General features: G+C 40.1%; 1 protein-coding gene across 1 annotated transcript in view; it reads right to left on the minus strand.

The window, feature by feature from the left end:
- Nucleotides 1-25,433, minus strand: part of PIEZO2 (piezo type mechanosensitive ion channel component 2) — a gene marked incomplete in the record, with an annotated part of 2,710,318 nt that overhangs the window by 1,101,133 nt on the left and 1,583,752 nt on the right. The window contains 2 exon segments of the mRNA XM_044067359.1: nt 1,988-2,026; nt 3,198-3,338. Of these exon segments, the coding sequence (XP_043923294.1) occupies nt 1,988-2,026; nt 3,198-3,338 (180 nt within the window).

Genomic DNA, 25,433 nt, shown 5'->3' on the forward strand with positions numbered 1-25,433 from the left:
AACAGACCCAAATATAAGTATATTAAAGAGAATTGGTGCAAAGTTCCAAATGTTCAATGAAAAAAAAGATGGTACAGTTGATTGTAAATCAGCTGATGGAACAGAGTGCATTTTTTTCTGTGTGAGAATGAGGTACAGTGGGGATCTGGGAATTTGCCCTTTCCCTACTATAGTGTCATCTCAGAGTTAGTATATGTAATTAGCAGGAGTTGTGGGATACACAGTGGGACTAGCCCCTCTGGAAAAAAAAGTCTTCCTTTTTTGCTTCAGATCTTGATAGGCTGCTGATCAACAAACTATGGTCAAACAGTTGCCTTTCAATATAGTGAATTTTCGATATATGAATGTACGACCATATGTATACAGATGTGGCTGGATCAATATAGATATAAGTAATGTGTGGATTACTGTAAAATGGGTTTTGTAAAGAATATACTGTTGAATATTTTACAGGCTCTAATAATTGCTGAAATAATAAACATCCTGGTACAATAATTGATTAATTTAGGAGATGGTGACCTTGAATGTCAGGCATGCCTTAGCTCTCCTCCAGCGGCCTTGACCTGCTTTACAGTAATCACTGATTATTCCAAGAACTGAACAAGGTAACAAGCAAGGCCAGCAATGGCTAGAGAAAGACCTCATAGCAAACAAGTACAGAGGTAAGTTAACTGCACTCTGGTAAGTATGACTATTCATAAGGCACTGTTACATTACTGCTCAAGTAGTCCATTTGTATAGACATGGTGGGGTGCTGTTGCTTGTAATCGTATTTTGGCTCATGCAGAAAGATTAAGGATTAAGTGTATAATTTTAAAAAGTATTTTCTATAGAAAACCCATCTGTTTTCAGCAGAAATAGTAATGTTGAGAGTCTTTGTCAGCTTTTAAGTGCCTTTTGTACTAGGAGGCATAGTGGAATAAAAAAGGAGGTGCAATCCTAAGTAAAGAACCAAGAGAAAAATACCATGACTACCATCTGAAAATGGATGTAACAACAAGGTGTGACAAACGTCTGACTGAATGGAAGGAGCGTTGAGTGCTGTGTGGTAAAATGAGACCACAACATATTTCATAAAGGTACATATACTGATCATTATATACTTATCATTATATACTGATCATTATATACTTATCATTATATACTGATCATTATTATACTTATCATTATATACTGATCATTATATACTTATCATTATATACTGATCATTATATACTGATCATTATATACTTATCATTATATACTGATCATTATATACTTATCATTATATACTGATCATTATATACTTATCATTATATACTGATCATTATATACTTATCATTATATACTTATCATTATATACTGATCATTATATACTTATCATTATATACTTATCATTATGTACTTATCATTATATACTTATCATGTGCCGATACTGCACTGGTGCAGCTTAACATTGTTCTTGATGATGACAACAATGAATAATAATAATAATAATTATAGCTTTCCTAATAAAGATAAAATACAAAGAGTAAATCCTCAGATCTTGTTATAATAGACTCTAGTAGTTAGAAGCTCTCTTATAAGAGCTGTACTACTGATCAGTTCTGCTCTTATAATTTTAGAAATTATCTTTCAACTTTTTCTGTTATTGCATCTTCTTGTTTAATATTTAGAGGTTATAAGTACTCAGTTCCTAGAAACAGTACCTTTTTTCAAAAACTAGTACTTTTTAGGGAGCATTTATTACACTCATGCTTGTTGAAGTTTTACTTCCTGACAATTGTTTCAAATTGCTGTGTACATTGGCTCTATTTCCTAATGTGACTAGTTGATAGAGAATGTCTAGTAAATTATATTACGGTATGAAAAGTGTACTGTGTGCAGAAATGTAGCACTATAATGCACTGCCAGACATACCAAGCTTTCATGAATGACTGATACATATTGCATCTCACACATGCAGTAGGAAGACAAAATACTTAATGATTCAGGTTTAGATACTAACATCTGACGGATGGTATTCATCCTGCGTCATTGACAGAAGCTGAAAAAAAAGCAAAGAACGTAGAGCATGTTAATACTGAGTAAGTACAAGCCAAAGTATTCTGCTATTTACAGACACTAGTACTCATATCTGCACCACCCACACGCAGACTGATAAGTACACATAGCAGAAGAGTAATAACTATGCATACCTTCACCACTTGCACACAGACTTATAAATTCACATAGCAGAAGAGTAATAATTACCTATATCTGCACGACTCACAGCTAAACTGATAAATACACAGAGCAGAAGAGTAATAATTACTAATTTCTGCACCACCTGCACGCAGACTGATAAATACACATAGCTGAAGAGTAATAATTACTCATATCTGCACCAATCACACACAGACTGATAAATACACAGAGCAGAAGAGTAATAATTACTCATATCAGCACGACCTGCACACAGACTATAAATACACATAGCAAAAGCAATGTCTTTCGGCTTTCCCCGTTAGGGGCTGCCACAGCGGTTCAACAGTCCGCAGATTGATTAAATACACATAGCAGAAGAGTAATAATTACTCATATCTGCACCGCCCACACACAGACTGATAAGTACACATAACAGAGGAGTAATAATTATTCATATCTGCACCACCCGCACACAGACTGATAAATACACATAGCAGAAGAGGAATCTGCACTGCCCACACACAGACTGATAAGTACATATAGTAGAACAGTAATAATTAATAACATACATGATGTACTGATGTACAGGAAATGGTACCTGGTAAAACAACTGGTACTGTAGTGTTGAAGCCAGTGAAAATATTTTACTAAACTGCAGTTGTGAGAGTAAAGATAATATACATACTTGAAATAAGTATAATATAGAAAATATACTTATCATGTGCTGATACTGTTAAGAATGCAACATGGTATGGATCAGTGAACACTAGTTCCAAACCAAGCATAATCTAGGCAGAATTAGCCAACAATACTTCTCAAATAAAAAGAATTGTACAAAAACAAGGCAGTACTCAGACAAATATGTTTTTTCCCTTTTATTGGTGTCTAAGCTTGGAGTTTGATCTGTCAAAACGGTAAATTTTTGAAAGACATTAAGAATATAACTAAATATAATTCACCAGACTGTGGACGATAAGACAAAGTACTTCCAAATGATGGAGTAACTTTTTCTGTTGTTTTATACTCCTTACTTTTCTTTCATCTGTTGCATAGTGTGCCGCATACCACAGGCTACGTCTCCGCTCTGCAGTCACTGGTGCTGGATTGTTTACAATCTCCTTCTCTTCTTCTCCTTTGCTGGTTACCTCCTCCTCGTCTTCATCAGCATGTGCCTAAAAGTACAGCAGAGACACATTATGTCAGTAACTTATACTGTAGTTAAAACAAAGAACATAACGCAGAGCTGGTGTTTTACTGCTGAGCACACCATTTAAAAACAGTTACTGCATTTGTGACACGTATAACTGACTGAATATCCTTCCCTTTCTTTAGAGACACATTATGTCAGTAACTTATACTGTAGTTAAAACAAAGAACATAACGCAGAGCTGGTGTTTTACTGCTGAGCACACCATTTAAAAACAGTTACTGCATTTGTGACACGTATAACTGACTGAATATCCTTCCCTTTCTTTAGAGACACAGTATGTCAGTAACTTATACTGTAGTTAAAACAAAGAACGTAACGCAGAGCTGGTGTTTTACTGCTGAGCACACCATTTAAAAACAGTTACTGCATTTGTGACACGTATAACTGACTGAATATCCTTCCCTTTCTTTGCCAAATACAAAGAAAATGTTTTACCTAAGAGTTTTATCTAAGAGTAATTCCTCTGTTTGCCTTTACCTAGTGGTATGCAGTTCAAAACCAATTTATTCACACATTTGGGATATTGAATAATGCAGACTAAAATGCTAATTACTTAAGGAAAAGTTTTTAACTGGAAAAAGAAAACATAGATTGCAACCTTTCATTGCTGATCAAAAAAAAAAAAAAAAAAAAAAAAAATGCACAGAGTTCAGCTCCAATTATTTATTCAGCCATCACTGATCTGGTACCTTGGCCATTTGCCTTCAGGGATCTGAATTAGAATCAACAAGCTTTACTTTATATACATGCACAAACACACATTCCTAATAATTAAATTATACAATTAATACACATCTCTTCCCCTAATATTTTCTATAACAAAAACATTTTTAATAAAATTTAATTTAAATACATTAAATATTTATTTCTTGATTCAACACCATAGGAAAAATGTATTAGAATTAAAAATAAGTCTAGCTTCTAATTCTAATAATTTACTTACATAATCACCTCCACTAGGTAAAAAAGATTTAGTTAATACTGAAAAAAATAAGTCAAAATCCACTCCACCATGTGCTTCCATAATGTGCTTAGCTATAGGGCTGTTGGTATTATTGTTTCTGATATCCCTCAAGTGTTCCAAAAGACAAATTTTGGCCCTACATTTTGTTTGACCCACATGCCACACAGGCTTCAGACAACTGCAACCTATTATATATACAACCCTCACTGAATTATAATTAAACAAATTCTGACCAGTATATACTCTTCCATTAATTTTAATATCTGATATATTCTTTGCTTTAGGGCACACAATGCAATGTCCACAAGAAAACATCCCAACTGGTTGTCTAGGCATACATCTAGATTCATATATACAATTTAATATTTCTTTGAGATTACAACTCCTTTTATAGGAGAAAGTAATGTGCCTAGGGAATAAATTACCACTACTCTCATCTTCACTTACTATGTACCATAATCTTTTCATATTTTTTAAACAGTCAGAAAAAGGTGAAAATCTAGTCACAAAAATATTTTTTTCTCTTTCATTATAATTAATCTGTCTATTCTGACTCACTTTTTTGTTATATGTTTTCATTCCCATACCCTCCAAAATACATATTTTTGCTTTCTCAGCCTTCTCTTTCTTATAACCCTAACTGTCAATCTATTTTCTACTTTATTTAACTCCACCATTTGAAAACTTTCATTACTAGTATGATCAAATATGCTTTTGAACTCCCCATATGGCAAGGAATCCAACAAATGCTTAGGGTGCATGCTAGTAGCATGCAAAAAACTATTAACAGCTGTATGCTTTCTAAATGGTTTGTATTTAACAGTTGTCCCTTCAGCAAACAGAGTCACATCAAGAAAATGTATACTACCTTTATTTAGCTCACATGAAAACTGAAGACCATAAAAATTATCATTCAAAACTTCAAAAAATTCCCAAAATTCTTTTACATCACCTTTACATAGCAAAATCAAATCATCTATGTATATTTTATAAAATATCACATTGTTCACATAGAACTCCACTGATATATAAACTGTTTTCCAAATTCAGCTATATACAGGATTGCATAGGCAGGGGTAAACAATGCGGTCCCCTTAAGTTGCAAAAAAGTCTCACCTTCAAAACAAAAGAAATTGTGGGTCACACAAAATTCTAATAAATCTAACAAATAAGACGGATGAGGGCCTTCACCCATCATCTTACCCCCAGCTTCTAAACTCCACCTGTGTTTTATATTGGTATACAATGAGCTTACATCAATGGTTACCCAGTAATAATCTTCAAACCACTTTACACATTTGATTTCATTTAACAGCTCTTGAGTATTTGTAATATGAGCTGGTACATTATTCAAAAATCTCCTTAGGTGAAAGTCCAAAAAACTACCTACATTTTGTAAATAAGACCTCACACCAAAAATAATAGGTCCCCAGGGGGGTCTTGTAAGTTTTTATGAACTTTAGGAATTGCAAACATAGTGGGGTTAATTGGGTTCTTAATATAAAGCTTATTAATATCACTTCTTTCCAAGAACCCCAATCTTTCACCCCTTTCAAGACTCTCATACAACTCTGCCTCAAAATCTTCTATAGGGTTTCTGGGCAATCTTCTATATTCATCATGGACATTCAACAAATCATAAACCAGCTTTAAATATTTTGCTGTGTCCATAATTACACAGTTGCCACCCTTAGCAGGTTTAAATACAAAGTCGTTCTTAACTTTTTTTAAAAACTGCATGGCCAACCATTCATCTTTTGTTAAATTATACTTTTTCTTAGAATGTAAAAACATCCAAAATTCATGCACAATTTCTTTATTCAACAGTTTTTTCAAATAAATGAATAGCTGGAACATTCCAAGGGGGAACAAATTTACTCATGCTAGTAAACAAAGGTAATTCAACCGTATCCGGTGTTAAACCCTTCACCTCAGTCATATTATTGCACTTGTACTCTTGTTCATAAAAATCACAGTCACAATCTATCTCATAAATAGATTTAACAAGAAGTCATCTTCAAATTCAAAACCAATATCAGAAACATTTAACGGAGTCTTTTTGTTTTTGATAAACACTCTTAACAGCAACTTTCTACAAAAATTCTTAACTTCCATCAACAAATCTGCTAGCGATGGATTACGGGTAGGAACAAACTTACTGCCCTAAGCTAGCACTGATTTTATTTCAGAACTAAGTGTTAAATTAGACAAATTAACAATACATAAATTGTCCCCATACTCACAAGATGTAATATCCCAATTCAAACAGTACAAATCAGAAAATAATGAACTGTTACTTTTAATTGTAAGACTTATTTCTCTTTCTTCCTCTGCCTCAGCTGTTCTGTTGATATCTCAAAGCTGGCTGGTAAATTTTACCTTTAGCCATTACAGTCAAATTATTGTGTTAGTATTTAGCTTAAAAAAATTATATTGAGTTGGCTGCCATATATAAGAACATCCCCGATACACAATTGTTCCTGATGGCATACAAATCTGATGGCTGCATACAGATGCCCAAGAAAAATTATATTAGAATATTTATATTAACTTTCCCTGTACTACAGTAATGAAAGCTCTCTTCAAAGACTTCAGAGCCAGCAGTCCAACTCATGCACATCAGTTTTGTTTTATGTCCTCTTTATCTTACAAATAAATAATGACCATCAGGTAGAGACCTGCTGGTATAAACGGATTTGGTATGCAAACGGTAGTCTTATTGGATTTGGCCACTGAGTAACTGCATTTTCTAAAATTAACATGGAAGCATAAGAACAACACTACTACAAGTTCATCTTACTGACTTAATGCCATATATTTTATGACAAATCGATATTATTGCATTACTAAATAAGATGGACAGATATTAGTAGGTAAATCAGAAAGGCCTGTTACAACTGCATGACTAATGGGATATGTGTTCTAAGACAGGTTTTCTTCTCAGATTTCATTATTCCTGGTAAAATGCAGTCACATAGCTCACTCTAGTGAGTCAGCAGTCACATTATTCCAGACGTCCTCTGTAAGGCAATGCATTCAGAATGCTGGGGGATGTTCCACAGCACATCCTGAAAGTCTCATAGGTTCATAGGTTCATAGGTTCATACTAGGCTATCTGCCCGAGGGCATTTACAAGCCTAGCCCATCGTTTTGTGGCTTAGGCCACCCCTTTAGTATGGGGAACTATACCCATTATTTTTCTGTGCCTCTGTCGAGCAGTGACACTGAGGTAATCCCTGGGGTATATCTGCGATCTCCCATCCATTGGTCAAGATTTCTCTTGAACAAGGCCAGCGAGGTGCTCTGCCTCACATGTACCGGGATTTTGTTCCACAGCATAGGGAGTCTTTGGGTGATGAATCTATCCCTCCAGCACGTCCTATTAATAGCCGTGTCAAGGTTTAAGTCTCCGCCCTTGTGGCTCTGATGGATCTAGATTTTTGAGGTGAAGCATATTCATCAAATCTGGGTTTGACATGGCCTTGTATGTTAGGCAAAGGTCACCTCTGAGCAAGCGTAAGCGACTGAATAGAGCTGGAGTTCTTTCAGTCGGGCAGCATAGGACAGATTTTGAGACCCTTTATCCTTTTGGTGAGGAACTTTTGTGGCCTCTCCAGCTGCTGCAAGTGTCGGGTCAGATACATTCCGAATGGGGCATTGTACTCAATCATTGGTCTGATGAGTGATGAGTAAAGGGAGACTATGACCTCCCTTGATCTAGATGAGAATCCCTTCATGATAAGGTGGGCAATGTAGAAGGTCTTCCTAACTACTTTAGCTACATGGGTGTCGAATGACAGACTACTATCAACCTGGGTCCCCAGGTCCCTGATAACTTCTTCTGTGCTCAGTGGATTGCCACCTATTTGGTAGCTAGGGGTAACCTTGTTTTTCCCGAAGGGTATGACTATGCATTTTTTTGCATTTAACTTTAGGCCGAGGCTCTGGCACCAGCTATCCGGTTCTGTGATACCCTTCTGAAGGATATCTGTGTCAGATGTGTTTTCTACTATGGCCAGTTTGCAGTCATCTGCAAACTTTGTCAGCCATAACCCTCCTGTGTTTGCTTGTACTTTGGAAAAGTAGATGCCAAACAAGAGTGGGCCCAGGACTGAGCCCTGTGGGACACCACTTGTAACAGGCTTTGAGTCTGACATGGCGCCAGCAGCTCTGACCCTGTGGGTTCTGTCACTCAGCCAGTTTGCAACCCATCTTGTGATGTATGGGTTGACATTTAAGCTGATGAGTTTTTCAATGATACCCGAATGGGGTATTGTATCGAAGGCCTTAGCCAGATCGAGGTAGGCTGTATGGACTGCCTTTCCCTCATCAATGGCTTTGGTGACTGTTTCAAAAAAGACAACCAAGTTTAAAAGGCATGATCTGCCTTTGACAAAGCCAAACTGGGTTGGATCCAAAGTCTGCAAATTCCCTATGTCTTTATTTATGAGGTCCATTATGATCCTCTCCATGGCTTTGCAGATAAGGCTTGTCAAGCTAATGGGCCGGTAATTTCCAGGGTCGGTGGAGGCACCGCCTTTGTGAAGTGGTACCACAGTTGCAGTGCGCCACTCCTGGGTGCGATCCAGAGGTAAGACTTTGATTAAACAGCTGTCCTAGCTGTGGGTTTAATTCCTCATTGAGTTCATGGAGCACACAGCCGGGGACACCATCAGGTCCCATGGATGCTGTGTTTTTTGCTTTGGAGAGAGCAGTTCTCACTTGGGCGCTGGAGATGTTTGGGGGGCTGCAATCGCTTGGTATAGATATCTCTCCTTTTGGGGGGGAGGGGGGGGAGAAGTTTGCACTGAACCTGTCAGCCAGTATGTTGGCAATGTCTGTAGGATCAGTAATCTTCACATCATTTTGAACTAGCTCTGAGCATATCTGGGAGTTTCCTCCCAGGTTTCTAACATAGCTAAAGAAGGCCTTATGATTGTCTTTTGAGTCTTTAGCTATTTTTCTCTCAAAATTTGCTTTGGATGATTTTATGAGAGCTCTTAGTTTTTTACTTATAGTGATCAAGGGTGTCTTACCTTTTAAGGATTTTGCTCTATCTTGTAGTAGCTTCCTCCTTTTGTTGTAGAGTTTGTTTATGGCTGGGGTCCACCAGACTGGATGCTTGCCTTTGGTACAAAGAGTCTTTGTTTTGCTTGGGATTGCCTTATCCATGCAGTCCTGCAGGTGCTGGTAGAAGGCATTTGTAAGTGATTCAGCGGCTTGAGTACTGTTTTCCATGCTCGGGGCCTTAAAGGAGACCACACTAGTCTTTAGAAGTGTGAAGTCGGCTTTTGAGAAGTTCTTTACTGTGGTCTTTTTATTTCAGGTGGGGGTGGGATGAGGACCTCCAGCGAGATTAGTTTGTGGTCTGATCTCACCAGTGAGGGTACACCTCCGGTGTTGAACATTGTGCTCCCATGTTCGTGATGATGAGATCAAGTATGTTATCTCCTCTTGTGGGGATGGTGACTAGTTGTTCCATGGCATTTGAGTTTATGAATTCCAGGAACTTTTGGGCTAGGGTGTTTGGGCTTGAGTAGTGTTCCCAGTCTATATTAGGGTAATTGAAGTCACCTAGTATGATGGTGTTTGGTGATACATTTATCCTCTAGTGTTTTCAGGAAGGCCATGTGAGGTTCCTGAGTTTGTGAGGGTGGCCTGTAACATGCTACAATTTGCAGAGCAGTCTTGCCTATGGTTAATTGCACCTGGATGGTCTCCGATGCATCGTGCGTTGCCACCAGTCTTGAGGTGTGGGTGTCCTTGATGAATATGGATACCCCGCCTCCTTTCTTGGTATTGTCCAGATTTTGGGGGCGGAACGCATGATATGAGGTAAAACCTGATAGCGCCCGGGTGCTCTCAGGAGCCTTGAACCAGGTTTCTGTCACAGCACAGACATCGATGTTCTCCATACTGAGAAGGGCCTCGAGTGCGTGCATTTTGAGATTTAGACTTCTGGCATTGAGCAGCATTACCCTTAGTTTTTTTCCTTTTTGTGTTCTAGGGTGGTAGGTTTAGAATTTGAGCCTTGCCTAAAAAGGCACTATGGGGTGGCAAGAGCCTTTGCCAATATCCGAATCCCAGGTGACAGGTGCAAGCCGCCCTTGAAGCAGCGTGGCTTGTCCAGCATGTCATCCCAGGCAGACAGACACTGGATCCCCTTTGAATGACACCAGTGTTTAAGCCAATTGTTAAAGCTGATCATCTTATCTCTGTATTGTGGCATCATTCTTGGTGAAGGTAGGATACTGCTCAAGGTCAGGGTCATACCTGTCTGGGCTACATAATCAGAGAGCTCCTCAATGTCTCTTTTCATGTAGTCCAAGGAGGTACGTCTCAGGTCGTTTACACCAGCGTGGACAATGACTGAATCATATTTGTACCTGCTGTTGAGAGACCTGAGTGCTTGCGTTATGTGGCGGATTCTAGCGCCCGACAGGCAGCTTACTGTGACCTTCTCCTTACTCAGTCTGGTGAGCGGACGCCAGTGTGTCTGACTATGGAGTCACCAATGACTAGTGTGTCTGGCATTGTGTTTGGCCTTAAGGGCTGTGACTGTTTGACACTCTGACTGTGAGGTCTATGTGTTGCAGGTGTTGTGTTCTGAGGTGGTGGTTGTTTGGGTGTCTGCTTTGGTGGCCTCTGCTGTTTTGGTAGATTTTTGATCAGAGCCTCCGAGTATGTCTTTGTGTGTTTATGTGTATGATTTGAGGTTGTAATGGTAATATGTGAGACTGGGTCTATAGTGTGTGTGGTAACCTTCTCCTCCTGACTGGTCTTGCCAGTCCTATGTTGAGAGAGCTCAGCCTCCAGTTTGGCCGTGTAGTTGCATCTCGCATGTATTTGTGTTTTGTGGGAGGAGGAGAGGGTTGTTCAGTACATGAGGCAATTGTAACATTGCCTCAATATTCCCAGGTTCACCAGCTGAGCAGGAGAGGACACTAGCAACTGATCCCTCGACATGCTAGAAGGAATAGACAAAAAACTTTAAAAAGATTCCGGGGACGTGGGTGACCGAGAAATGGGGGTTGCCTTTTGGGGTACTATCTATGACAAGAGTGCCGTATCAAGGTAATAAGTACTGTAGGAGCAAGTGCTACGCTTAACAGATAGAGAATAGTCTACTTGGAGTCAAGTAGAGATGATCTTTTAATTATAGGATACGCTGATTAGATCAGTAGTATAGTTCGAGGAAGGTAGTTTTAAGGGAAAATTTGAAGAGTGGACTTTAGGTAGCCGAATAGTTTAAACCTGCTTAACCGGCGCTGCCCTAGTGTGCAACAGTAGCAACTCCGCGCTAAATCGCGCTAAATCGGGCTAAATCGCGCTAAAGCGTGCTTTATAGCAGGGGCTGGAAAAGACAGGAAATGACCCAAATTGGCCAACAAACCACAAGTCACTGCCCTAAACCACTCCTCCGAGGACAAATGAAGGAGTTATGGAAATGACCCCTAGTGGCCAATAAAACTACAGTTTCAAGTCAGTAACCACCTCTCCGGGGGGCAGGGAAGCTGCTCAATGTTAGTCACTCCCACTGATAAACACAGAGACCCTCCTTCAGCCCAAGCAAAAATGGCCTCACAGAAACTTTCAAACAGTTCAGGAACAGCAAGCCTGTAACTGAACTTTTTTAACTCTCAGAAAAGTGGGAAAAAGCAAGATTTTTTTTTTGTTTTTGTTTTTTACAGAGATAGCAGAGGTTCACAAGTAATATCAAGTTATAACAGTGCAGTAAATGACCCCACACAAGAGTGCTAGGTCAAGGACAGAAAATATGCAAGTTTTAAGAAAAACGATTTAAAATTAAGTGCAAACAGGAGATGCGGCAAACAGCTTTTGGTTGTGCTCTAAATACAGCTACAAAGCCAAACTGGGTTGGATCCAAAGTCTGCAAATTCCTATGTCTTTATTTATGAGGTCCATTATGATCCTCTCCATGGCTTTGCAGATAAGGCTTGTCAAGCTAATGGGCGGTAATTTCCAGGGTCGGTGGAGGCACCGCCTTTGTGAAGTGGTACCACAGTTGCAGTCGCCACTCCTGATGCGTATCCAGAGGTAAGACTTTGATTAAACAGCTGTCCTAGCTGTGGGTTTAATTCCTCATTGAGTTCATGGAGCACACAGCCGGGGACACCATCAGGTCCCATGGATGCTGTGTTTTGCTTTGGAGAGCAGTTCTCACTTGGGCGCTGGAGATGTTTGGGGGCTGCAATCGTTTGGTATAGATATCTCTCCTTTTGGGGAGGGGGAGAAGTTTGCACTGAACCTGTCAGCCAGTATGTTGGCAATGTCTGTAGGATCAGTAATCTTCACATCATTTTGAACTAGCTCTGAGCATATCTGGGAGTTTCCTCCCAGGTTTCTAACATAGCTAAAGAAGGCCTTATGATTGTCTTTTGAGTCTTTAGCTATTTTTCTCTCGAAATTTGCTTTGGATGATTTTATGAGAGCTCTTAGTTTTTTACTTATAGTGATCAAGGGTGTCTTACCTTTTAAGGATTTTGCTCTATCTTGTAGTAGCTTCCTCCTTTTGTTGTAGAGTTTGTTTATGGCTGGGGTCCACCAGACTGGATGCTTGCCTTTGGTACAAAGAGTCTTTGTTTTGCTTGGGATTGCCTTATCCATGCAGTCCTGCAGGTGCTGGTAGAAGGCATTTGTAAGTGATTCAGCGGCTTGAGTACTGTTTTCCGCTCGGGGCCTTAAAGGAGACCACACTAGTCTTTAGAAGTGTGAAGTCGGCTTTTGAGAAGTTCTTTACTGTGGTCTTTTATTTCAGGTGGGAGTGGGATGAGGACCTCCAGCGAGATTAGTTTGTGGTCTGATCTCACCAGTGAGGGGTACACCTCCGGTGTTGAACATTGTGCTCCCATGTTCGTGATGATGAGATCAAGTATGTTATCTCCTCTTGTGGGGATGGTGACTAGTTGTTCCATGGCATTTGAGTTTATGAATTCCAGGAACTTTTGGGCTAGGGTGTTTGGGCTTGAGTAGTGTTCCCAGTCTATATTAGGTAATTGAAGTCACCTAGTATGATGGTGTTTGGTGATACATTTATCCCTCTAGTGTTTTCAGGAAGGCCATGTGAGGTTCCTGAGTTTGTGAGGGTGGCCTGTAACATGCTACAATTTGCAGAGCAGTCTTGCCTATGGTTAATTGCACCTGGATGGTCTCCGATGCATCGTGCGTGCTACCAGTCTTGAGGTGTGGGTGTCCTTGATGAATATGGATACCCCCTCCTTTCTTAGTATTGTCCAGATTTTGGGGCGGAGCATGATATGAGGTAAAACCTGATAGCGCGGGGTGCTCTCAGGAGCCTTGAACCAGGTTTCTGTCACAGCACAGACATCGATGTTCTCCATACTGAGAAGGGCCTCGAGTGCGTGCATTTTGAGATTTAGACTTCTGGCATTGAGCAGCATTACCCTTAGTTTTTTTCCTTTTTGTGTTCTAGGGTGGTAGGTTTAGAATTTGAGCCTTGCCTAAAAAGGCACTATGGGGTGGCAAGAGCCTTTGCCAATATCCGGAATCCAGGGTGACAGGTGCAAGCCGTCCCTTGAAGCAGCGTGGCTTGTCCAGCATGTCATCCCAGGCAGACAGACACTGGATCCCCTTTGAATGACACCAGTGTTTAAGCCAATTGTTAAAGCTGATCATCTTATCTCTGTATTGTGGCATCATTCTTGGTGAAGGTAGGATACTGCTCAAGGTCAGGGTCATACCTGTCTGGGCTACATAATCAGAGAGCTCCTCAATGTCTCTTTTCATGTAGTCCAAGGAGGTGCGTCTCAGGTCGTTTACACCAGCGTGGACAATGACTGAATCATATTTGTACCTGCTGTTGAGAGACCTGAGTGCTTGCGTTATGTGGCGGATTCTAGCGCCCGACAGGCAGCTTACTGTGACCTTCTCCTTACTCAGTCTGGTGGCGGGGCGTCAGTGTGTCTGACTATGGGTCACCAATGACTAGTGTGTCTGGCATTGTGTTTGGCCTTAAGGGCTGTGACTGTTTGACACTCTGACTGTGAGGTCTATGTGTTGCAGGTGTTGTGTTCTGAGGTGGTGGTTGTTTGGGTGTCTGCTTTGGTGGCCTCTGCTGTTTTGGTAGATTTTTGATCAGAGCCTCGAGTATGTCTTTGTGTGTTTATGTGTATGATTTGAGGTTGTAATGGTAATATGTGAGACTGGGTCTATAGTGTGTGTGGTAACCTTCTCCTCCTGACTGGTCTTGCCAGTCCTATGTTGAGAGAGCTCAGCCTCCAGTTTGGCCGTGTAGTTGCATCTCTCGCATGTATTTGTGTTTTGTGGGAGGAGGAGAGGGTTGTCTGTGTACATGAGGCAATTGTAACATTGCCTCAATATTCCCAGGTTCACCAGCTGAGCAGGAGAGGACACTAGCAACTGATCCTCGACATGCTAGAAGGAATAGACAAAAACTTTAAAAAGATTCCGGGGCGTGGGTGACCGAGAAATGGGGGTTGCCTTTTGGGGTACTATCTATGACAAGAGTGGCGTATCAAGGTAATAAGTACTGTAGGAGCAAGTGCTACGTTTAACAGATAGAGAATAGTCTACTTGGAGTCAAGTAGAGATGATCTTTTTAATTATAGGATACGCTGATTAGATCAGTAGTATAGTTCGAGGAAGGTAGTTTTAAGGGAAAATTTGAAGAGTGGACTTTAGGTAGCCCGAATAGTTTAAACCTGCTTAACCGGCGCTGCCCTAGTGTGCAACAGTAGCAACTCCGCGCTAAATCGGGCTAAATCGTGCTAAAGCGTGCTAAAGCGTGCTTTATAGCAGGGGGCTGGAAAAGACAGGAAATGACCCAAATTGGCCAACAAACCACAAGTCACTGCCCTAAACCACTCCTCCGAGGACAAATGAAGGAGTTATGGAAATGACCCCTAGTGGCCAATAAAACTACAGTTTCAAGTCAGTAACCACCTCTCCGGGGGGCAGGGAAGCTGCTCAATGTTAGTCACTCCCACTGATAAACACAGAGACCCTCCTTCAGCCCAAGCAAAAATGGCCTCACAGAAACTTTCAAACAGTTCAGGAACAGCAAGCCTGTAACTGAACTTTTTTAACTCTCAGAAAAGTGGGAAAAAAGCAAGATTTTTTTTTGTTTTTGTTTTTACAGAGATAGCAGAGGTTCACAAGTAATATCAAGTTATAACAGTGCAGTAAATGACCCCACACAAGAGTGCTAGGTCAAGGACAGAAAATATGCAAGTTTTAAGAAAAACGATTTAAAATTAAGTGCAAACAGGAGATTCAGCAAACAGCTTTTGGTTGTGCTCTAAATACAGCTACTAATACAGAAATCAAGTTTAACAAGCCAGAAAATGCTCAAGCTAGGCAGCTATGCAGAAAAACTTAGCAAATAAACAGAGAAAAATACTTAAAATCTCAAAAGTGGCTCCTTCTTCTCTCAGCGTTTTCCTCTTGGAGGTGCTTCACCAACAGCCAACAAGCCTGAAAAGACGCTCAAACCTGAGGCAACTAGGTTTTAAGAGAGGAAGATGAAGGAGTTATGGAAATGACCCCTAGTGGCCAATAAAACTACAGTTTCAAGTCAGTAACCACCTCTCCGGGGCAGGGAAGCTGCTCAATGTTAGTCACTCCCACTGATAAACACAGAGACCCTCCTTCAGCCCAAGCAAAAATGGCCTCACAGAAACTTTCAAACAGTTCAGGAACAGCAAGCCTGTAACTGAACTTTTTTAACTCTCAGAAAAGTGGGAAAAAAGCAAGATTTTTTTTTTTTTTTGTTTTTACAGAGATAGCAGAGGTTCACAAGTAATATCAAGTTATAACAGTGCAGTAAATGACCCCACACAAGAGTGCTAGGTCAAGGACAGAAAATATGCAAGTTTTAAGAAAAAAACGATTTAAAATTAAGTGCAAACAGGAGATTCAGCAAACAGCTTTTGGTTGTGCTCTAAATACAGCTACTAATACAGAAATCAAGTTTAACAAGCCAGAAAATGCTCAAGCTAGGCAGCTATGCAGAAAAACTTAGCAAATAAACAGTGAAAAAATACTTAAAATCTCAAAAGTGGCTCCCTTCTTCTCTCAGCGTTTTTTCCTCTTGGAGGGTGCTTCACCAACAGCCAACAAGCCTGAAAAGACGCTCAAACCACGAGGCAACTAGGTTTTAAGAGAGGAAGATGAAGGAGTTATGGAAATGACCCCTAGTGGCCAATAAAACTACAGTTTCAAGTCAGTAACCACCTCTCCGGGGCAGGGAAGCTGCTCAATGTTAGTCACTCCCACTGATAAACACAGAGACCCTCCTTCAGCCCAAGCAAAAATGGCCTCACAGAAACTTTCAAACAGTTCAGGAACAGCAAGCCTGTAACTGAACTTTTTTAACTCTCAGAAAAGTGGGAAAAAGCAAGATTTTTTTTTTGTTTTGTTTTTACAGAGATAGCAGAGGTTCACAAGTAATATCAAGTTATAACAGTGCAGTAAATGACCCCACACAAGAGTGCTAGGTCAAGGACAGAAAATATGCAAGTTTTAAGAAAAACGATTTAAAATTAAGTGCAAACAGGAGATTCAGCAAACAGCTTTTGGTTGTGCTCTAAATACAGCTACTAATACAGAAATCAAGTTTAACAAGCCAGAAAATGATCAAGCTAGGCAGCTATGCAGAAAACTTAGCAAATAAACAGAGAAAAAATACTTAAAATCTCAAAAGTGGCTCCTTCTTCTCTCAGCGTTTTTCCTCTTGGAGGGTGCTTCACCAACAGCCAACAAGCCTGAAAAGACGCTCAAACCACGAGGCAACTAGGTTTTAAGAGAGGAAGATGAAGGAGTTATGGAAATGACCCTAGTGGCCAATAAAACTACAGTTTCAAGTCAGTAACCACCTCTCCGGGGCAGGGAAGCTGCTCAATGTTAGTCACTCCCACTGATAAACACAGAGACCCTCCTTCAGCCCAAGCAAAATGGCCTCACAGAAACTTTCAAACAGTTCAGGAACAGCAAGCCTGTAACTGAACTTTTTTAACTCTCAGAAAAGTGGGAAAAAAGCAAGATTTTTTTTTTTGTTTTTGTTTTTTACAGAGATAGCAGAGGTTCACAAGTAATATCAAGTTATAACAGTGCAGTAAATGACCCCACACAAGAGTGCTAGGTCAAGGACAGAAAATATGCAAGTTTTAAGAAAAAAACGATTTAAAATTAAGTGCAAACAGGAGATTCAGCAAACAGCTTTTGGTTGTGCTCTAAATACAGCTACTAATACAGAACTCATACACTTAAATCTCACCAGCACAACGACAGTAAGCTCTGAAAGTACCATACAGTTTAAAGAAAAATAATTTGAGCAGTTGTTTATTATGTAGAACTGATAGTTTATTTTGTTAACATGCAAAATACTGTAAATGTACAAAAAGAAACCACTACATATATCAACATATAGGATCATAGAAAGTTACTAGACCATTGGCCCTGAGGCCCTTATAAGCCTAGTCAAAAGTTTAGCCCATGTTTAGACAAGTTGGTCCCTGATGCCCTGTCCAGCAGGGACATGAGTGGAATCCCAGGCGTGCATTTTCTGTTTCCCATCCAGTTATCCAGTTGCCCTTTAAAAGGGGTAAAGAGGCACTCTGCTTGATGTGGACAGGGAGTCTATTCCACAGATGGGGGAGTCTCTGGGACACAAATCTGTCCCACCAACAAGTCCTATTGATGTCATAAACCAGGTTGAGGCCACGCATGTGGGTTACTTGAGTGGAGCTTGACTTGCGGATATGCAGAACTCCCATCAAGGCGGGGTCCGAGAAAGCCTTGTATGCCAGACAGAGGTAATTTCTGAGCAGTCTGTATGAAACTGAATAGATGGATAGGGCTTTTAGCCTATCTGTGTATGGCAGATGTTTGAGGCCCTAGATTCTCCTGGTGAGGAACCTCTGTGATCTCTCCAGCTGCATCATGTGACACCCTTGTCTCAACAAATAAGCCACTAAGGAAAAATACATCAAATGTCTTGGTCATAGTCGACTCCACAGTGAGACATACAGATGTTTCCCTCACCGGACTGGACATGGAAAAGGTTATGGTCAGCTGCCTATCAGGTGCCAGGATCTGACAAATCATGCATGCACTCATGTCACTCAACAACAAGTACCATTATGACTCTGTCATAGTCCATGTTGGAGTGAATGACTTGAGATGTACCTCTCTGGACTATATGAAGTGAGATATGATGAAACTCTCTCACTATGTGTCACAGACAGGTATGGCCCTAGTCCTAAGCTGTATCCTACCTTCAGCCAGGATAATGCTACAATGCAAAAAAAAAAGCTTGACTTCAGCAAGTGGCTCAGTTTCTGGTGTCTGTCCAGGGGAAGCCAGTACCTGTCAGCCTGGGAGGATATGGTGGAAAGATCTCGCTGCTTTGCCCTTTGCACTCGTCCCCCACTAGGTTTTCAGATACTGGCAAAGGACTTTATCTGCCCCACACTGTCTTTTTTAGGTAATGTCAAAACAATAAATTTTAAAACATAAAATCTAATCGAGAAAAACTCAGGCTCGTACTAGGAGTTTAAACAGAAACTGCACTCTCTGGAAGCACTCCTCACCTTAGAGGATGATGACATCTGTGCAGTTACTGAGACATGGTTGAAGGCCACTGAGAGTACCCCAGCTGTGCAAGGCTACAATGCCTTCCACACATTCAGATGTCAAAAAGAGTATGAAGGAATCAAACATTGAGGTGAATCCATATTCATTAAAACCAAATTCACTTTGAGATTGGAAAAACAGCATGACTCTCTTGAACTACTGCATGTCCAATTAACTATTGGGAAAGTACCATACCACATCATTGCTAGCTATAGATTCTGCACTATGAACCAGGATAAGCACATTACCTACCTCAATTTACACCTTAGTCATGGGAGATTTCAACTATCCTTCCATTAACTAGGGGACATACATGAGCAAAAACACACTTGCCCAGAGGTTCCTGGACTTTGTTAACGCAAATGTTCTGGAACAGATAGTGTGCACCCCCACTAGGGGCTCTAATGTTCTGGACTTAGTACTCACCAACATGGGGGTGGGGTCACTGTACTTCCTCATGCGTGGTGCCCTCCATAGTTTGGTCAGACCACAAATCAGTCTTGTTTGGAGTAATTACTGGAACTGACACCCTCACAGGAACAACATTTATAAAAAACTTTAACAAAGCTAACTACAGCTTACTAGGTGATGGTATAAAAAGCTTCATACCACCCACAATCATAGACATCAATGATCATTATACAGAAGTGTACACAAATGCCTTGTACAAACACTTAAGCAACTGCATAAACACTGGTGTACCTGACTGGATGAAAACCAGCTTTTCCGTAAAAACAAGCCACCATGATGGACTTCAAGTATAAACAGGTTATATAATAAGAGGAAGAAACATTGTCCAAAAGCAATAGAGATATTACTCTATAGAGGAAGAGTTCCCTCCTAAGCCTAAATAAGAAAATCAAAACTCTTGTAAAGTCTTCTAAAGCAAATTGGAAAACTAAAATTGCATCCCTAGCCAAGGAAAAACATAAGGCATTATTTAACTACAACCGAAGTGTAAAAGGGAATGCCCAGCTATGTGTCGAACTGGTTGTAGATGGGATCACTCATACTACACCGGAAGATATCACCAACCTTCCAGCTGACTGATTCAGGGCAAACTTCACCTCCTGTCCCCACCTACCATATTACAAAGCATACCTGACACCAGTCCGCTGCCTAATATCTCTAGGGAACAGTTCACCTCTGCACTCATTGAGGCCAAAAACATGGCCTCAATGGGACCAGCTAATATCCCAGGTTGTTTACTAAGCAATCTAAAACAAGACCTGGCAGGCCCACTTGGTGTTTTCTTTAATCATAACTTGAGAACTGGCTATGTTCCTGCAGAATGGAGAACAGTAACAGTAATCCCCCTGCACAAAGGAAGCCATCAACTGACCCTGGGAACTGCAGACCCATAAGTCTAACCAGCCAATGACTGCAAAGCCATGGAAAGAATTGTCATGAATCTTATCAACAAGGACATAGGTGACCTCCAAACACTAGACCCAACCCAGTTTGGCTTCACTAATGGTAGATCATGCTTATTAAACCTGGTGGACTTCTTTAAGAATGTCACCAAAGCCATGTATGAAGGTAAGACAGTGCACACAGCCTATCTCGATCCTGACAAGCCTTTTGACACAATTCCCCACTTTGGCATAATTGAAAAACTCTCCCAGATAGGGATTAACCCTCACTTTACTAGATGGGTAGCCAATCGGCTCACCGACATAACAAATTCTGTCAAAATTGGTGGCTCCACCTCCACCAGTAGACCTATTACCAGTAGAGTACCACAGGGGTCTGTGTTGTGGCCTTTACTGTTTGGCATCTATTTCTCAGAAGTCCAGGCAAAAGTAGATGGCATTTGGCTTACTCAGTTCACTGATTATTGAAAACTGGGAGCTATCACTGAGTCCCCAATGATGTCAACATATTACAAGAAGGGCTAACACAAACAAATGACTGGTGACAAAATCATGGTCTAAAACTAAATACAAAAAAATGCATTATTACTTCCTTTGGCAAAAACAGAATTCCCTACAAACTACAATATTGATAGCATACTCCTCAGTTCCAACTCAGTGATGCAGGACTTGGGAACACAGGTTGATAGCAACCTGAAATTTGACCACTAAGCTTCCACAGTGGTAAGGAAAGCCTTGTATGTAGTACACCTCATAAGCAAGGGCATAATATGCAGGTCAGGGGATGTTATACCTCCACTGTACTTAACCTTCATCAGACCACTAACAGATCATAATGCATCGTTCTGCATGTACCTCACCAGACACCTGCAGCAGCTGGAGAGACCTCAGAGTTTTTTCACTAAGAAAATACAGGGACTTCAAACCATGACCTACAAGGGCAAGCTAAAAGCCCTGTCACTTTACTCTGTATATTATAGGCTATTGAGTGGTGACTTGTGCCTGGCCTATAGGGCAATCTCCAACCATGCCATAATGGAAAGGGATACGTTCAGAATTTCAAAGTCCAAAACTTCGAATCTCATATGACTGAAGATCATATGTTCAAAATTTTAAAAGTTCAAAATCCTGAATGGAGATCGGCATACAGCACAGACCGGGAGATTTCCCTTGTCCTTGTTGTAGTGCGATCTTGGAGTTGGCATATTTAAGTTGTGGGGGGTGTGGGGGGTGCAGGGTGGTTTGCCCCCCTGCATACACTTGTTGTTAATATATTTAGTGGTGTTTCGGGGGAGGGTTCACAATTTCAAGATTCCAAGATCTCGAGATTCTGAACTCGAAGTTCTGAAACTTGAGATTTTGGGATTTATAAATTTAGAAGTGAACCCAATGGAAATGCTGGTCACACACATCCGCAAGTCAAATGGCACAAGAGTCACTTGCTCTGGGGATCTCATCCTAGTTTGTGACATTAACTGAACATGTTGGAGTGACAGTTATGTCTCCCTGAGACTGCCGCTTCTCTGGACTAGACTTCCTAGTCACATAAAATGGAGCTCCTAACTGACCCTATTCAAATGCAACCTAAACAACTGGATGGGAGACTGCAAATTCACCCCTGGGGTGGCACCTATATCCCTCATGGATTGGGGTAGCTTGTGTTGATCACACTCCCGCTCTGTTCATAAATTTGTTCTGCAAACTACCCAAAAACAACAAATGAGGATACTTGGGATTAACATGCCTAGGCTTGTAAAGGCTCTAGGCCACTACCCTAGTAACCTCCTATGAACCTATAAGTATGACAGATACACTTGCAAAGTAATGTCTTTAACAGTAAGTTTACATTTTACATGCTCTAGTTTTTTTTTTCTTTGCGTAATCTGTCATGGCTGAAAAGAATACTTTAGGTCAGTCTTTTATATTATGAACAGATACACAAATTAACATTCATTCATTTTCTGATATATACTTTATCCTGTTCAAGGTCATAGAGAAGACAGAGTCTATCCCAGCACATAAATGACATAGAAGGTAGAGAAGTACTTCTGAAGAGGACAAAAGTCATTACAATATGTCTTTGAGATGTGGGAGGAGTCTGGATCAGCTTGTAAAATGACATGCAGAGTCCGCATGGAAGACACCAGCTGGGAACTGGTTTAGAGAACCAAGCACAATGATTCAACAGTGCAAACGTCTGCACCACTGAGCAGAATAACAAATAAACATTAATAACATGAGTGTCTGCTCACTGCATAGAATGCTTCACAACTGCATTTAAAGCCATTTGGGTAAACTGTTTTGAAATAAAAGTGGCTACATAATGAAACAAACAACAAACTAAAGTACATGAAGGTATTTTTCATAAAATGCACCTTATGTGTCATTGCTGTTAATGGGTTACTCATGGCTAGCAATATTAAATGTCCGAACAGTGGCTGAGTCAAAGGTATAGTGAATATGTCGCCAACTCCTTTCCTTCTATTACCTCCCAACTGCCCCTGATTTTCAGCGACATCCATGATTTTGACTCGAATTTTAGCAGTGATCTGTTTAATTCCTACTAAAAATGGTGACTTTTGGAGAAAAGGTGGTGAATTACACTTAATAAATAATGACAATAATTAGAGTTACAGACATTTTTCTCCAGAAAATCTATTATCAATTCATGTTCTCTTATTCTGTGAATGTATCAAGTTAATTGTACTAGTATTTTAAAATTGTCCCCAATTGTCCCTTTTTATTTCTGGATTTGTCCCTGATTCTGTTGGAATTTGTCCCTAATTGGGAGATGTGATCCCTGCTTCCCCTCTTCCTTGCAGGACAGGCTTGATTTCCCCACTTTACTATTTACACCATGCAAAATCTGGGGGGGGGGGGCATTTATTACATAACATAGCAAGTACTTACATAAGTAGAATTTCATATGTGCACATCATTTAGAAGAGTAAACATAATCCACAATGACATTACTCCAAGACGACATCACAGTGATGAAATTGGCTGTACAATGACTGGTAAAACAATATTTTATCAGTGCTTCAATCAAAAACTGATGCAGTTATATTTCTTAAATCAATTTCAACAATATCTGAAGAAAAACAAGTTGAGGCTCCTGTATTTTCTCTGAAAAAAAAGTATACGGCATTTGCATATTTTTTGTTAAAAAAACTGTCAGAAAGCAGTGCATTGATTCTAGATTATGTTGGTTGCTACTTAGATGTCCTCTCCTATTTTAGAAAAAAAGACTCCTCAAACCAAGCTTTATACTCTTCCTTATTGCATCATTTTATAGCAGTGGTGCAGTGGAAAACATTGTCACCTCACAGCAAGAGGTTCCCTGGTTCAATTCACAGCTGGGGTGCCTTCTGTGTGGAGTCTGCATGTCCTCCCTGTGTTTGAGTGGGTTTTTTCCAGGTGATCCAGTTTCCTCCCACATTCTGAAGACCTGCAGTAGGTGAACTGGACACTCTAAACTGACTATAGGTATGAGTGTGTGTGTGTGAGTTTGTGCTATGGAAGAACAGCTGTGGCAGGGCTGGCTACCCAGTGGTGTGAACCTTTTTCTCTAAACTTTTGTCACTGTTGAAGTGACACCCTGACTCCATATGCAAAAAGGGGAAAGGGGTTGCGGATGAATGGATGGATTTCTTCAAATCTTAGTTCCTGATTGAAAAACTTGCAGTATATAAAAGCTATTTATTATGCTTTGAAATTAGTCAAAAGATAAGAGGTCTGCAATGCCAACAGATCATATCATAACTCTCATGAAAGGAGATACTGCCAGCACAGCTAGCTGGAATTTTGTAAATAATTATATGTCATTTGTGAATAACTGAAATGATTTATATAAGATGCTTATGTATTAGAGCTGTATATCATGTAAATCAAACTATTTTGTACAAATGTGTGTTGAAGAGGTATTTTATAAAGTGTTTGTGTTTGAAATGCATTCACAGTGTGCCTTGCTGAAAGAAAACAGAAACGTACATGCACTACTGTAACTGTCTAAATGCATATATATTTTAATAGTGGAAACTGGAATACAGGAGGTTAACTTCAGTCCAGCAAATTTTAGGAAAATAGCTGAAATTAAATTACTTTACAGACTATGCAATGAAAGATGGCATCTTTCAGTTTTCAATGCAGCTAGACACAAAGTCTGTGCTGAGAAACTTTCTGTATTGTCTTTATATTGAATTAATTACTACTTTTGAAAGCATGAAAGAATGTAATTGTTTTATGACTTCCAGCATCTGCCAAAAATCTGAGGTCTATGTACTTTCACGGGTAGATGCTAAATACTGCCAGCTTCCAGCAGTGGGGGTTTCACCTGGGAACAAGAGTCTGATGACAAATGATGTCATTCTGCAAGCTATCCTAGTAGTAATGTTTGAGACATTAATTTCAGAAGTCTCTTAGTGAGACAAAACATTCTGTATTCTGTCTTGGTCCTGACAACAAGAAGAACCATTCACCACATCTGCCTTGCTCTATTAGTAAGTTCATAGACTGTAATACTTCTCTTAGATTCAGTCAGGAATTTAGTGAAACTTAGTTTAGATATTTCTCTTTATTTATTTGAGATTGTCCTGCAATGTTGTTTTAATTAAATATTTCCTGTGGTTTTGAACTCTGATGTCACTGTGAATATATACATAGTTAGTATTATCGTGTTCTTTTATTATCTACTATTAAATATATTTAAACCTTTCATAGTGGCTGATCTATGTAGAAATATTTAAGTTTTGAGAGTGCTTGCATATATATTTGGTGACACTGTGTGGGCCAGTCCTAATAACCTTGCTCTTGGTCAAACTACCATTTGTGTTAATATTAATATTACAGAGTAAGATTGGACACCATTTGTTAAGGGCCTTAAGGTAGGTGATAGGAGTGACTGGTGGCAGTAAAAAGTACCTTATAGTCTGGGCAGAAGGAGGCATAGCTAGTAAACCTGTGACAGCCTTTCTCAGGTGTGTGTGTGTGTGTGTGTGTGTGTGTGTATGTGTGTGTGTGTGTGTGTGTGTGTGTGTGTGTGTGTGTGTGTGCGTGTGCTCGTGCATGTGCATGCGTGTGTGTGAGT

Source organism: Protopterus annectens, chromosome 3.part1, assembly GCF_019279795.1.
Source record: "Protopterus annectens isolate FY-2018-M chromosome 3.part1, PAN1.0, whole genome shotgun sequence".
NCBI lineage: Eukaryota > Metazoa > Chordata > Ceratodontiformes > Protopteridae > Protopterus > Protopterus annectens.